The sequence below is a fragment of the Macrosteles quadrilineatus genome, unplaced genomic scaffold (genome assembly GCF_028750875.1).
Source record: "Macrosteles quadrilineatus isolate MER2022 unplaced genomic scaffold, UCM_ALF_1.0 Scaffold_2__2_contigs__length_208266976, whole genome shotgun sequence".
Classification (NCBI taxonomy): domain Eukaryota; kingdom Metazoa; phylum Arthropoda; class Insecta; order Hemiptera; family Cicadellidae; genus Macrosteles; species Macrosteles quadrilineatus.
In genome coordinates, this window is record NW_026542595.1 from 159,336,637 (window position 1) to 159,352,396 (window position 15,760).

At 33.6% G+C, this 15,760-nt stretch overlaps 1 protein-coding gene across 2 annotated transcripts in view; it reads left to right on the forward strand.

Annotated features, from left to right (window-relative positions):
* Nucleotides 1-15,760, forward strand: part of LOC128987556 (protein vestigial-like) — a 188,922-nt gene that overhangs the window by 136,341 nt on the left and 36,821 nt on the right. For both annotated transcript variants that reach the window (XM_054408464.1, XM_054408463.1), the window contains exon 2: nucleotides 15,144-15,288. In XM_054408464.1, coding sequence (XP_054264439.1) covers nucleotides 15,144-15,288 — 145 coding nt within the window. The remainder of the gene's footprint in view (nucleotides 1-15,143; nucleotides 15,289-15,760) is intronic.

Sequence of the window (15,760 nt, forward strand, 5' to 3'; positions counted from 1 at the left end):
ACTTGCCTTCAGGTTAGCTCGTTCGCTACGCTAACTCGCCTCCAGATTGAAGTTCGTTCGCTACGCTCACTCACCTTATGGTTGCAAATTAGCTGTTGTCATAAATAAAAAAAAAAAAAATAGTGCTGCACCCTGTTGGTTAACCTATTTACTTTTTAATGCTATTGAACATCACAGAATCAAATTGTTTAGTTGAACCAGCTGTTGAGATTATTTAATTCCATTTAAATATGAGTACTCATAAGGTTAATATTGGGAAACTCCAGAGCCACTGGGGCGGAGCCCTTTTGACGGATCTGCACCAAACTTCACACAAACCATCCTTGAATAATGCTTAATAATACCTGAAAGTTTCATTGCAATCTGTCGAGCGGTTTCGGAGTCCATAAAGGACAAACGAACATACGATTGGATTTTAGATTATTTGTATTAGAAAACCGCACTGTTTTGTTTAAGCTACAGTTGAATGTAAAAACCTTATTTGTTTACTTAACAGTTTAATTAAATTGTTTTGTTACTTTTACAATATCCGTTTTAGTGTTGGTACATAACTACATGTTTCGTGGCGACTGCCACGTCCTCCGGTCCATCCTCTTCTCATAGATTCGTCATCAATTTAAAACATAAAACACAGAACACACGTAAAAAAACTCATTACATTTATTTTGGTACCGTCACGGTGCGTGCACACGTTTGGTCGGGCCGGCGGCGACCAACATAAAAAAGGATACCAACACTAAAAAGGATATTGTAAGGCAAAAAAACAATTTAATTAATATAAAGCAATATCCAGAAGTAGGACAATGAATTCTGATTAACAGTTTACATAAAACTTAGTGTTTTAAAAAGTAAAATTCGTCTCTTGAGTTTGGCCACCTCTGTGACTGGTAAGATTAGAAAAAGTTAACAAACACTTGATTGAATAGACAAGCTCCTCCCCCACGGGACATCGCTGCTGTAAGTTCCTCCCCCATTTTTTGCCCCTGCTCATTAGTACCTTTGGTCAATCTGTATGTTAGAAAAGACCCTTAAACCATTGGCCAATCTGTATGTGGCCCTGGAAAATGGGTGTAATTTATATCTTTGCGAGTTTTTGTTGAGTTGGGAGAAATGTGGGTAGTGTTAATGTAAAGGGACCGTATTTGCAGAGTACGGTTTATAATAAATCGTTAAAACTTTCTCACAGTTATAATTATTTTCATTTTTGAAAATGATACTATATTCAACGGGTTAGGAAACAAACAATTTCCGTAAACCTGTCTGCAACAAAATAAATATATTGGCATACAATATACAGTATACAAAATATACATATTGGTAACCGACCCAGTCTCTCCTTCTATAGTTGTAAATGTATTTTGCCAAACCTTAGCCTAGCCCAATCCCAAAACACACTGCGACTTAATAACTTGGAAGCTACTTAATGCTACCTGATCCCATTCCCTTCGGACTATAAACTGCCACTCGTATATCTATTACCAATCAATCTATTTGCAGAGACGTTAATCAATCTATTAGAGGCAATAACGTCTTGCGCTGGCTTTATTCCAGTGCAGAGTGTAGGCCTATCGTCTGTCGCATGCGAGAGAGGATAATCGAATTGTAATTGCAGATTATGTTATCCGTCGGTTCGACTGTTTCAAGCTCCGGTTTCCGCAAACGAGTTGTTTTGTAATTCAAATCGAATCAAATGTGTGGAGATGTCGCTTTCGACTCATTGGAAACAACGTGTTTTCGGGAGGTGTGGTTCTAATTTGTATTTGCAGAGTGTTTAAATGATATGTTTATTGTTTTTTTTTATTTAACATAAAATTTATTTACTCTATAAGTTTTACTTTCGTATAAGTTTACATTTGCATTTTCAATTTGAAATATTTTATAACTTTTATCGGAAGCGAATTTTAAGGTAAATTAACTACAGTCTCGTAAGAGCTCATTGGTAACACGAAATAAGCAAATTAATTGATTTTTTTAGTTTCCAAAATCGTTTATTGGGGATATTTGTCAGGATAACATATACCACGCATATTTTATACAAATACTGCAAGTGTTTTCAAGTTCCTATCTGGTAACGGAGACTGTAAACATTGTCATCGGTATCAACATCAACATTATTATAATTAATATAAATAGAAGCAACAGTTAATGTGTTATAAAACTACTGTAATTTTAAACTGGATTTCTCAAATAGAGAATAAATTTTAATATCAATTAAACCTTTCATATTATGTTAATTTTTATATGATTTGTAATATTAGGTTTTGGCTACAATGGCAATCCTAAGCAATTTGTATTTCTCGATATTCAACTATCGAACCGCTAAACCTGATGCACCAACCGCTAATCGAACGATGTCCTGAAATGTTCTAAATATACTCATCCTACTCATCCATCCAATATACAACCGAATTATCAAGTACTGAAAATGTCTAAATTCTTGATACCCAAAAAACCACATCAACCCACTATGCAACCGAATAATTGAATACTGAAATCTTTATAAACTTGTGATGCACGATAAACCCTACGCAACCAAATAATCGATTACTGAAGTAATTCCAAACTTGTGATAACCTTAGTGGTAGGTCTACTACCATTGGGTTTAGTACCCCATCTAATCTACGACCGAATGATCAAACACCAAAATCTTCGCAAACTATTGATAACCACTAAACCCCATCCACCAACTATGCAACCGAATACTCAAATCATTCCAAACCTTATATACTCTATAACCCTATTCACTCACTATGTGTCCGAATAATCGAATACCCAAATATTCCCAAACTGTTGATATCCGATAAACCCTATCCAACCACTATATAACCGAATACTGAAATATTTCTAAGCTTGTGATACCCGCTAAACCCCACCCCTATGCAACCGAATAATCGAATGCACTTGCAGATTTCGACTTAAACGTTCGCTAATCAGGCCTCACATTCGTTACAACTGCGAGTTACACTAATACCCAGGTAGTTTAATTGTCTCGGCGGGAGACTCAAAGGGTACAAATTGCAGCTCTAATCTGCTACAAGAGTTTCCAATTAATCGGTCCTGGGAACCGCTTGGCTTCTGAAGCATCCAGAGCTGCTATGTGAGTTACGTCATTTGTAGTTGACACTGTCACAATCGCAGGTGAATACATTATAACTCATTTGACTCCAACCTCGTTTGTTTGTTGTGAGAGCAAGTGCAGCAAGCAGGTGGGATAGTATAAGGCAGTGCAGTTCAATCTTTAACTAATTATAGAAGCTAAGAGTAAGGAAATTCCTCGTTGATCAACTAAATTACTCAACTTAACGTCATCAGTTGTGTACCTTCATAGATGATTCATAGTTTATGGAACTGATTCGTAACCACCCATACGTTTTCAACTCCAAGCACCCCCACTTGAAGAAGATGTCTCTGAATAAGAATACTCTGTAACCCCTCTTTTTGCCGTACCATGAACAATGGATTATTTTGTTCATTTTTTTACCATGCACATTAATATTTCCTTTTCCTCCTCTTCTCCAAGTAATATATTCGCTGTCAACTGTGCTTATTCCATGACGGTCAAGAGTCCAATTGCACTAGCCGTGGGAGTCGCGGCCCTTTTCTTCGCTTCACAGTAATACCAGAACGGTAGTCAACACAAAACCCTGCATTGTTCTATATTATCCCTAGTAGCACAAATATGTATTTTATAAATATTTTATATATTTAAAGTTGTATTTGATAGAACCTCGAATAAAATATATAAATAATATATCTTTAATAATAGTTTGATATATTCAAATATATATTTAAAATATTACTAAAAAGCAATGCAAAATATAAATTAAATATAAGTTTTGAATATATAAAATAGATTCATAATATATATTGAACAAATATGTATAGAATCTATAATATACATATTTTATATGTATATTTTTCCTCTTAAATATTAAAAAAAAAATGATGTGTTGAGAATATTTTAAATATATATAAAAAATATTTTTGAAACTATATTATATATTTAAAGTATTTATAAATATATTTTGAAACACGTCATTTATTTTTATAGGCTATAGCCTATAATCTTTTATAATTAGCAAATATATAATTTGCATTTCATCTTTTTGTTTTTTATAGTGTATATCAATTTATACATGCATTTTTTGTATGATAATTGCTATTGTGAAAGCGTTAAAATTAAGTTAATACGTACTCTGAATGGTGTCACTCTATCATGCACGTAAAGAAAAAATTACGCATATGGTTAAGAGGCAGTATAGGCCTACATGTTCGGCAGCTACATTTGGGTCAAACGAAAAAAAAAATTTTTGATGGGTTTTATTTTTTTAATTGCAATATGTGACAATGAATGTGATCATAGAAATCTCTAATGATTGGCTAGAAAAGGGTGCCATCGACTGGCGACCGTTTAAGAAACGAATTACGGAAAAACAGATTAACACAATCAACACAATCATATTATACTGTAGTATCAACAAATTTTCAAGTATTGCAACCATTGCAACTGACGGTGGCTCTTTCACCATTTGAAAACTAATGCTAGCAACAGTCACAAGTAGCTCAGGGGTAAGGTAAGAGGCTCATAAGTCGAAGGACCCAGGTTCGAGACCCACCCGGGTTTAAAAAATTTTATCCAGTAATTTTTTCAAAATTTGTTTTTATGAACTATTTAATCAATTTACTCAACTGATAATTGTGTTTATCATACTAAATCTTCATTATTTTATGTTTATGCCTAATGGGATGTTTGGAAGAGATATTAAATACATTTTTTATTTAAATATTATTCATTAAAATATATTATTGGAACATATTTCTTTAATATTTAATAGATTCAAAAACATATTTTTTATATATATAATATATTTTAAATATTATATAAAATTGACATTAATACACACTTGAGATATATAAAATAGATTTTAAATATATTTATTCATATGTATTTAATATATATTTGTGCTACTAGGGATTGATCGCGATAAAAGTTCAAATACAAAAAATAATAATTTGAATACAGTTGCACAATCAAGCATGATAGGACATGATCGAGTTTTGCAATTGTCTTCATAGTCCAGTCAAGGAATGAGGTGTAGAGTGCGTGAGCAGGTAACTAAGCGATTCCTTCAGAAACTTGTTCAGGGGGCTTAGGGTGTTAACATACCAAAAGTCCTGACTCCTAGGTGGTGAGCCAGGGGGTGGAGGGGGGAAAAAGGGGGGGAGAAAGGTACGCATTTTGGGTTTTTTTTATTATATCTCGAAAACTATCAATTTTTTGTATACTATAGTAAATTATAAAATTGAAGAAGATTAAATTTTCTACAAGAAAAGTACATAATGTGTTTATTTTGGTTCAACAGATTACGAGTTATAACTTATTTAATTGATATCTTATTAAAATACTCCTTCCATAAGAAATACATGTAAATTAGTATGGGAAATGGGGCGAATCCTATCCGCCCAAAGGAAATATAAATGATATTCTGGAAATCTCGACAAAATTTCCAGTAATTTGACACTTTAATCATTAAAATTGATCCAAAATTAAGGCGAGGGCGAGGTAACAAAATGTTGAGTTTTGGTTTTTTTTTATTGGAAATATAAAAAAAACCTTAAATCATCCAATTTTTAAACGCTCACCCTCGTTTTAATTTTTGACAAAATTTCATGATTTAAGTGTCAAATTACTGGAAATTTGGTCAAGATTTCCAGAATATCAGTTATATTTCCTTTGGGCGGATAGGATTTGCCCCATTTCCCATACTAATTTACATGTATTTCTTATGGAAGGCGTATTTTAATAAGATATCAATTAAATAAGTTATAACTCGTAATCTGTTGAACCAAAATAAACACATTATATACTTTTCTTGTAGAAAATTTAATCTTCTTCAATTTTATAATTTACTATAGTATACAAAAAGTTGATAGTTTTCGAGATATAATCAAAAAACCCAAAATGCGTACCTTTATCCCCCCCTTTCCCCCCCCCCCCCTCCACCCCCTGGCTCACCACCTAGGAGTCAGGACTTTTGGTATGTTAACACCCTAAGCCCCCTGAACAAGTTTCTGAAGGAATCGCTTAGTTACCTGCTCACGCACTCTACACCTACTTTTGGATCATTCATTGACTGGACTATCAGCTAATTATTAATTAATAATTATTAATTAATTATTAATTAATAATTAATTATTAATTATTAATTAATAATTAATTATTAATTATGACATCTCTATAGGGGAGTTTGTGCAATATTTGTTCAGCTCATTTTTTCGGTATAAAGATAATTTCCGGCAAAACAATCTTTGAATTTTAAGCGTCGAAAAATTACCAATAATTCGGGTCTTCACTCGAAAATGGCTAAGCTGCTCTAGATTTCCGAAGTAGTTTAACAACAACAACAAGTGACAACTTCCACCCGGTCGCGTCACCTGTCTCGTGTCTCCGAGTACTCGGTATTTTTAATGTTAAATGTCCGTCAATAAATGTGCGTTTTCACGTGTGTTCGTGTTCTATGTACTTATTTATTAAATGACGACCTTCATATACGGAGATGAATAACGATGCCTTGTACGACCTGAAGATGATTCCCCGTGAATTGAAACTATAGTTGCCACAAGCAACATTTTGGATTACTGAATGCAGGTATTTAAACCATTATAAATTTCCGAAGTAGTTTAATTCAACGAAATTATGTATAAACTTAAAAGTTCAAGTTTAAGATTACTCTTCCTCAAGTTTATCCTCCTTGATTACGTCATATTACTGTATTATGTTATTAATAATGTACCTCGAAGTATATTATTTCAGTTACTGAACAAACTCTTATTATTATTTAACAAATCTTTCGTGTTTAAGGATAGTCTTGGTAATATAATACATACTTGCTATATTTCTTAAAAACGTTCTAATCAAATATTGGTTTCCTATCAATTAAATTAACCCATCCCGTTTCGAAATATTTTAAAACTTATATTTTTGTCGTCATTTGCACATTTAACATACAAACTTAAATTGATACTATAAATTGATACGATTGAATTGAACTGAATTAAATTGAATTTGAGTATTCGATTATTAAATTGTTACGGCATAATGATACGGATAAATATTCAAACGAGAAAATGTAACTGTAATGCAATTTAAGTCCTCGATAAATTTAAATTTAGTGACAAGGATTTTAAAATCAAATCTATGACTCTATGGTTTTAATTTCCACAAAAATATATTCTCACGAGTAGAATGCTTTAGAAAAAGCTTATTTTGAGGTATTTACCAGTCACTTCACACTTGAATTTCTACCATTAGCACAAAATTACAACCGTACAAGCCTACAAAAATAAGAAATGAATAAATTAACATAAATATATTTTCAATCGGTTAGGAACTAAGCCTACAATGACGGAGATCCTAAATCCACTTGCATTAGCGCGCGGCGGACTTGTAGAGCGCACCCTTAAGCTTTGTTATAAAGATTTATTATATCTAATAATTAATTAAAAGTCGTATCCAAGCAAGCATCGTCAACCAAGCAGTAACGGCTATTTATTAACATATTGTAGATATAGTGCTAACAGTGTACTGTGTAGTCCAAATCAGCTCACACCTCAGGCTACGCCTTCAATTATCAGACAGCAATTGAGATACAGTTTACATTTTGCATACATTACCCTTGCTGGCGCATCTTCAAAATTGAGTCCAACCGCAGAGATAGTATATACGTAATCACTTTAAATTAAGTATATACTGTTTTTTTCAGCTAAAATAATATCCCCGTTTGTTACCTCAGGATATTTACTTCGAGTGGAGTCTTGAAGGTCCAACGACTAAAAATAAGCTGTTTAGTTAAACATTTACATAAACATGTTTAACTACAGATTAGTAGCAATTATGTTGTCCAGCAATCACAATATTATTTTTATCCTACTAATAATACAACATAATTGTTTTAGTTACAGTTTTTTTCCTCATATGATTTATGATTTATCAAAGTGTGGTAATTCAGCCATACCGGCTCTGATTTAAATGCCAACAATCACAGATGCTTTTTAACCGTGTGATAAGATGCAATATACATCAGCATATAAAATGTAATTACTCTTACTAATAAAACGAGAAAATCTCTTTGGCGAGTAGAATTTTCTCTGTTTTGAAAAAAAAAACTCCCTCAATTAAAATCCGGGCCTTATACCTTAGTCCCCCTAACTACCGTTTGGTTTATATTCTACGCCGTTGTCTTAATTAGCCCTCAATTTTGACAGCGTTTTCCGAGAGTTCAGTTCCAAACCCTCCGCCACACACCAGAAGCTAACATTCCTTTGCCCGAACATTAAAATTTACCAGTGAGAGGGACCCGACCTTGTATCCCCAGCCAGCATCGCGTCGCAAGTTTCGGGGGGTTTCTACCAGGGTCGTCAACCAATGTTAATACGCTGTAAAAATACCTGACAGACTCACATACGCACTCACAAACACACTCACAGGCGCTCACTAACATGCATTCCATAGGACGTCCCACGCCGCGGGACACTTGTAAACGCTCAGGACATAACTACTGTTTGGGATAACGTCTCCGGTTGCATGCTTGCCATTTGATGGGTAAATATTCTTAGTTGTATTAAGTTACAGTTTTAAATATTATTTGGTACAGTACATCATAATGTTTGAGAGCACACATTTTTAAATTGAAGGATTGTTTACTAGTGTGAAAAATATTATAGCTATCTTGAAAGTACGGATTGTGTTTAGGATGGTATGTAGGGAGGAGGGAGGAAGGGCTCCCAGCAATACCGATTCAGTATTAAACTACTTTAGTAGTACACAATCCATACTTTCAAGATAGCAACAATATTTGTATGCAGGATAAAATAAACTTGAAACCTAAAATAATACTCACATTGGTAAAGTAGGTAATCGTCGAACAGGTGCCGATATTGCTGCAGTTACAACTAAAAATGACATTGCAGGAAATATGTTCCAATTTTAAATAGTTGTAAGAATCGTTAAAAATGTGACACGTAAACTACTTACAATACACAACCACCACCACCCTCACAAGTCGGTCGAACCGTATCACAAGGCTCGCGTAAATCGACCGAATTTATACGACAGTTGGAAAAGTTGAGAGTGGAACAACCTACTACCCGAGCCCATAACTCGGTCCCCAAAGCCAAAAAACACGTCCACCGCTAGACATCGATTCGGTTTTAAAAGCGAACAAAAGATGTTTCGCCAAGAGATATTGGTTACACGAAAATTACCGCTCCGCGTGGCAGGCCGGCGATGCAAAGGGATTCCTGTCGGATTCTTAGCAAGCGGTAACACGACTACTTAGTTATAAATCAGGAGGACAGCACGATAGATGGACCGGGCCGGGACCAATTAGAATACGCGGTCGGTTCCCACAGCGCGACCAAGTACTACGCCTGCGCCGTGGTAATGAGTGGCGGAGGGGGGAACTATTGTCTGCTTCGAGCTTGAGGATGGCGCGCTCTAGTCGAGAGTGTGGAGAATTCTACAAAGTTAAAATAAGTTTATTCGATTTAAGTTTGTGGGACCAAAGGTTTTTGTTGAATGCCTTGCAAAGACCACTCAGGACTAAAGATAAAAAAGTTGTAGTGTAAGTTGAGTTTGTCATGGTCAAAACAAAAACTATCGAAGTTGGCTCGCACAACTTTTAGATGGTATTTAAATGCTAGCTTAGCTATAAGTACGATTTTTAAATTATGATATTCAGTTTAGTAACTTTCTTTTCAGGTTTTTTTATCATCCAAATTGATTATTTCAATCGACTACATGTGTTGGTTTAAGTACTGTAAGTATTTTAATTCCGCAAGACACATTAGCTTAACCAGTGGTACCTAGTGCAGTTTGATAGGGCACGCTCTCGATCTTCAACCAGCCTTGCCATCATGCCTTACCACTCTTGTACGCGTTTGACAGTGATTTTTTAATCATAATTGATCCATTATTTACTGACCCATTATTTAGTTTTTGTTGTAGTGCGTCTATTTATCCGCCAATTTTTACTATTTAAACAGTAGGTTAATGGTTTAAAATTGTGTTTTACTACAGTTTATTATTGGTAACCAAAAGAATATATATTATCTAAAGTTTTCTAATAAGTTCAGTTATTATTACATTATTCTGTTGGTCAATCAGCAGCACTGTTCGTTATTGGCAGCTGTTGTACGCTGATGCTGGCAACACGCCCCCTTGGCTTCTCAATATTGTTTACAATGCGACATATTCACTTCAGAATTCCTCCGTTGGACAATTGGACACGTGTTGCTAAACAGAAAACATATTGCAAATACTTTTGATGAATCGTAAACAAACAACGTTAATGCTAACAATGCTCCACAGAGTTACAGTGACTAATTTACATGACACAGTGTAGGATGTTATAATTTTATCTAACATGTTGCAAGTTACACTACAGAACACTGGATTTATAACAATAATACAGTTTGAATTAGCGAGGTCACAACAGTACAAAAATACTATTACTATACAGCAATTCTCAATTCTAATATTTACTATAATTACATATTAGAGGTTTCAAAACATTTCAGGAATTCTTGGACGCTGTAACAGGTTATACTCAGCAATTTATGTTTTAATAGTTTTTTTTTAATTTTGAAACGTTTGGTTCCAACTTAAGGAATAATGGAAGTGAGTTTTTTTAAGAAGTTTTGTGTTTAGGAATTGGCAAGTTAAGTAAATAGCGCAAACTTTTAGTAGAGAAGTCAAAATCATAAAATTTTTGTTTAAAAAGGTCAAAGGTACCGTAATGTAACTGATCTGTAAATGACAATTCGTTTCGTGGTTAACCTACTATGCACCGTACTGTGAAAGAGTGTATGCTGCTGATGTTAACAGTACAACATTAATTTAAATTTCATACTGATTAAAATAATGAGAATAGCCGATTCGAACTAAAGAAACAGCTTTAATAGAAACCTAAAAAGGTATTTGCTTACTAAAAGCTGTTAAATTATACAAAATGTTTTTATCTGTTAAGTAACCTTCCATTAGTAAGCATTGGAAGCAACACAATGATTATTTTACAAACACAAGAAGGAAACAATTTATACCGAAAATTTGATTGTGTATTCCAATATATATTTTGACATCAGTTCTATGCTAACAGCTATGGATCTTACAAAGTTGTTCTCATAAATACATTTTTTTCATTCATCTAGGTTATAGCCAGGACATGTTTCCCTTCAGGCTAGGTCTAGAGGAGTTGTGTCATTATCACACACATATATATATATATATATATATATATATATATATATATATATATATATATATATCAATTTTCCAACATTAATATACGTGATTTGAAACCGAGACCTCGTGAACCTAAAATCTGCGCTTTACCACTATACCAGCTCGCTACTTTTGAATGCCAATGACGAATTTTCCAATCCCCGTGTGAATAATGTCCATATAATTTAACTATTTATTAAAATCCACAATAAACATATGAACAATACTGTTAAGTAAAACAATTAATGTATCAAATATACTGATTAATTATGTCTACAATTAAAAATGGTTTTAACAAAGTGTTGCACCATGTTATCGATGTATTTAACTTCAATCCAGTGCACTGCGTTTATGTAACGACTCTCTATACCCTAGTTTTACAGGATTCTTAAAACCAAGTGGGCTTAAGGTGTTCCCCCTAAATGATGTGTCCACTATAACCTTGGCAGGTGTTTAATTTAAACGGTTACGTCCAAGTAGTTTAGTGAAAGCTTGAGTGATTTAGTGGTGGCACCTTGAGTCCACAGCAATAAAATCTCAACAACGTATTCAGTTGCGTAAGCTACAGCCAGATCAACATAAAATTATCTAGTGATTTCGTCGACATTAAAACTCAGCATGACTTTTTAAGATTTAATTTATCTTTGAAAACTAAATTTTACCATACATTTCTTCTCCAAACAATATTTCTTTGGATGCTGAACAAATCATAGGTATGTAATTTAACCAGTAATTAAGACATCAAAAATAATGCTTTCTATTTTAAAGTTTTTTAACTGTATTTATAATGTTGCTGGTCCTAGTAGTTTAGGGTGTTTAGAATAGTTTGACAAATTACCTTATACAACATGCTCGACCCAAATTGTACAGCGTCTTTGATTAGAGCGATCGATTTGTTCAATTTTTACAATTCGCTTTGGTTTTTGTTTTTAAGGTTTTTAATAAATTTATATACGCCACGTTCTAACTCAAATTTACGTAAAGAATATTTTTATTTTTAACATTGTTGGCCACTGTTACTGTTATGATTTTTTGCGATTGTAAAGCAACGTTTACAACATTCAACATTCGACGTTCAACGTTCGATTGTAAACATAACGAATGAAATGAATTTCCCTGTTTGTCTATTAAATAAGTTTCCTGTTGTGTTTGCGTTTGTTAAATTAATTTATGGCTGTTGTTTTGTACCTATATATATATATTTATTTATTTTGTTGTTGTTGTATCTTACTATTTCTTTTGTTAGCCTACCGGTATTGCACTTGTTGTTTCCTTTTTTCGCTGTTGTCATGTCTCGTTTGCATATTGTTAAATATTGTTGTTGTTATGTTTTTGCACTTCATATTTTACCTGTTGTTATTATCTTTTGCGCCATATTATTATGTCTTTTGCATCTTATGCCTGCTTCTCTTTTTCATTCTTATTAATTGCACATATTTTAGTAGCCTGTACCAAATTTGCTTTGTCTTGATGTCTTACACTTGAAATGTTTCAGCCTATGAATGTATTTTTATTTTCTTTTATACTGGTTATGTATTTTGCATGTCATGTCTGCTTTCTAATTTTTTCTTATTATTATTGCTCATATTCATTACCTAATTAAGCTATGTTTATTAAATGATTAAATCCTATTAATGTATATTTTAATGTAAAAATGGTGTTACCGTTGAAAGAATAAATAAATAAATGAACATAAACAATAGAATAAAATGTGTGTGTACCTAATTTAGGTGATTATATACAAATGAATTATTGAAAAATGCATTCAATTTTCAGATCCGTAAAATTAAAGAAATCGTAGTTACATGTAACGATGTAACGTACTACACAAAGGGAATTTATAATGGGGTTTCCATCAGTGTTTACTCTTGATAAATTTGGATTGAAAATAAATTAATTTAGAGTGAGTAACAAAACTAACACAATATTACAATTATTATTAATTATTGCTTGGTACACAAGGCTTGGGCTAACTTATTTGCCTTAGCTTTACTTTTATTAGTTGTTCTACGGAAAATACACAAATAATATATTTTTACTCCAGACAACCTCAAAACCTTTATAAATGAGCTCAATTGCGATAGTAGATCACAAAATTAAATTAACTTACAGAATACTTCTGTTGAGCCAACTGAAGTTGGAAGTTGGCCGCAACTCTATTGCACGACGCGGCGCGGCACACTAGATCTTGGTGTCACTTGTATAATTATTGCCGATGTACCTGTATATATAACAGATGCGAGATATCTAGCAGGCTGTGGCGTTGGCTTCGTGCGCTGCGACGACGATATACATGTAGCACTGGCACTGCAGCGTTTAAATTGTTGCTTTCCAATCCGTGCAGTGCAATATCAGCGTGGTCTTGGATTTAATGAGATTCTTCACTTCAAATAAAAATTTCTAAGGTTCAGATTCGAGGCATATTTTGCATACTCTTCCCGTCAATATGATAACTTTTGGCCTAAACTTTATAGTTGTAAAATTTACAACTCTAAGTTAATTGTTTGTCAAAAAATACATTAAGTACGTTATCCGAATATCTTTTTATATTATTAAATTATCAATCCATAAAAATAAAATTATTCAGATAAAAATCTTTAATATTTTATATTGGGTCCGATATTGTTATTATGAACCTCACTATGCAAATTATTTATTGTTTCAATGACACAGCAACCAAAATTACTAAAATGTTATAAAGAATTTCCCTAGTTTCTGCACCATGTCTGGATTGCGTTGCTTACATATTTATAATTCAGGGAAGTGCGAATGCCAATACATGACGCATAACTAGACTACCAATACGCAGGTGGATGACTATCCAATATCCAGGAGATTCCCGAATTCCAATTACTGGGAATCTGGAGTTTCCGAAATGTTCGGAATCATCGAAAAATGTCCCCGAATAACTTACTATCAACATTTATTAAAATCTTATTTCTTAACTCGTAAAGTATATTCGACAGTATTATAATTACAATTATTTTACAAATCAAATTTCCAAACAAATTATAAGACTAAATTCAATTATTTGTCAACATTTGATCAGTGATTTTCTATGTACAAAATGTTTTTTGTTCCTAACTGAGCCCTGGGGTAGTAGTGTTATCATATTTTTAATTTGATACATGCATTTTATTTTGGCGAAGACGGTGGCAATACTTTGGGCTACTATTATTATTTTGGTCGTAGTAAGGGTATTGATCGATTGCAAAATGTTACCGTGTTATCCAATACTTAAGTGATGAAATATCAGGGTTTTATTTAAATATCTTCGCTACACAAATGTTGTAGGAGTTGGAATGCTTATGTTTTATATTTATATCTGTAACATTATTTTTCAGCTCTTATAAGAGGCAAATCATATGATGCATGTGTCCGTTAGCAAGATAAATGAAGTAAATACCCCCACCGCAGCAAACCTGCAGACTAAGCGAATTTACATTTTCCTGGCTGGATTTCGACTAAAATATTCCCTTAAAGTTGTCAGATTTATTTCCTATTTAAATAACATTAAATAATTAAGTTATTCCTGCTGCAAATGTGACCTCAAAACGAAAAAGTAAATCGGCCCCAGGTCTAGGTCTTACCATGAGACCTATGGTAATAGCTTATCCTCTATAGGGAAATTCGCTAAAATGATCTGATTTTGATTATATTTGCTTTGTACCGGGATTTTACCTGTGCAGCAAGGGTACCTGTCCGTGCACCACTTTTAATGTGCAGCAGGGGTACAACAGTGTGGTGGAGGCGGCAGTGTTGGCAGCGGGGGCGGCGTCCCACCCCCTGCCTCTCCACATATTACGTCTAGATATACAGTATAGATGACCAGGGATAGTAATTTTGTTATCTCTTGTTTCAGCTTAATGTGCAGCAGGGGTACAACAGTGTGGTGGGGGCGGGCAGTGGAGGCGGCAGTGTTGGCAGCGGGGGCGGCGTCCCCTCCCCCGCCTCTCCACCTACTACGTCTAGACACAAGGACGATCAGGACCATAGAGACTCAGACGGTGAGTAACATTTGATAACAAAATTGCATAAAAACCAACTTAAAAACTAAAAAAAAAACTAAAAAGATTTTACCTTCCCCTGCATTTATTTTCTATACAAATTTAAAACCATACCCACACACTCTAAATCTTGTTTCGTAAACACACCTGTACATACTTTCAATCTTCTGCTTTCAAAAACATACGCTTTCGACTTAACTTTCCTTCCCTCATCAAAGCTAGTACATATACAGGGTGAGACGATGAATAGCGCAAGAGTTAATAACTACCGTAGTACATTAGTAATACTACTTACCCTATACACATCGAAACACAGCTTATCTGCTATATTATGCTATATTAACTTGGTGGAGTCATATTCTAATTTATTTTAATCAATGTCTTTAAAGTTACGTTATAACATTCCTTTAGCCAATTAAAAATTCCACGTAAATTCTGTATGTAAATATATATGTATTTCATTTTGACGAAT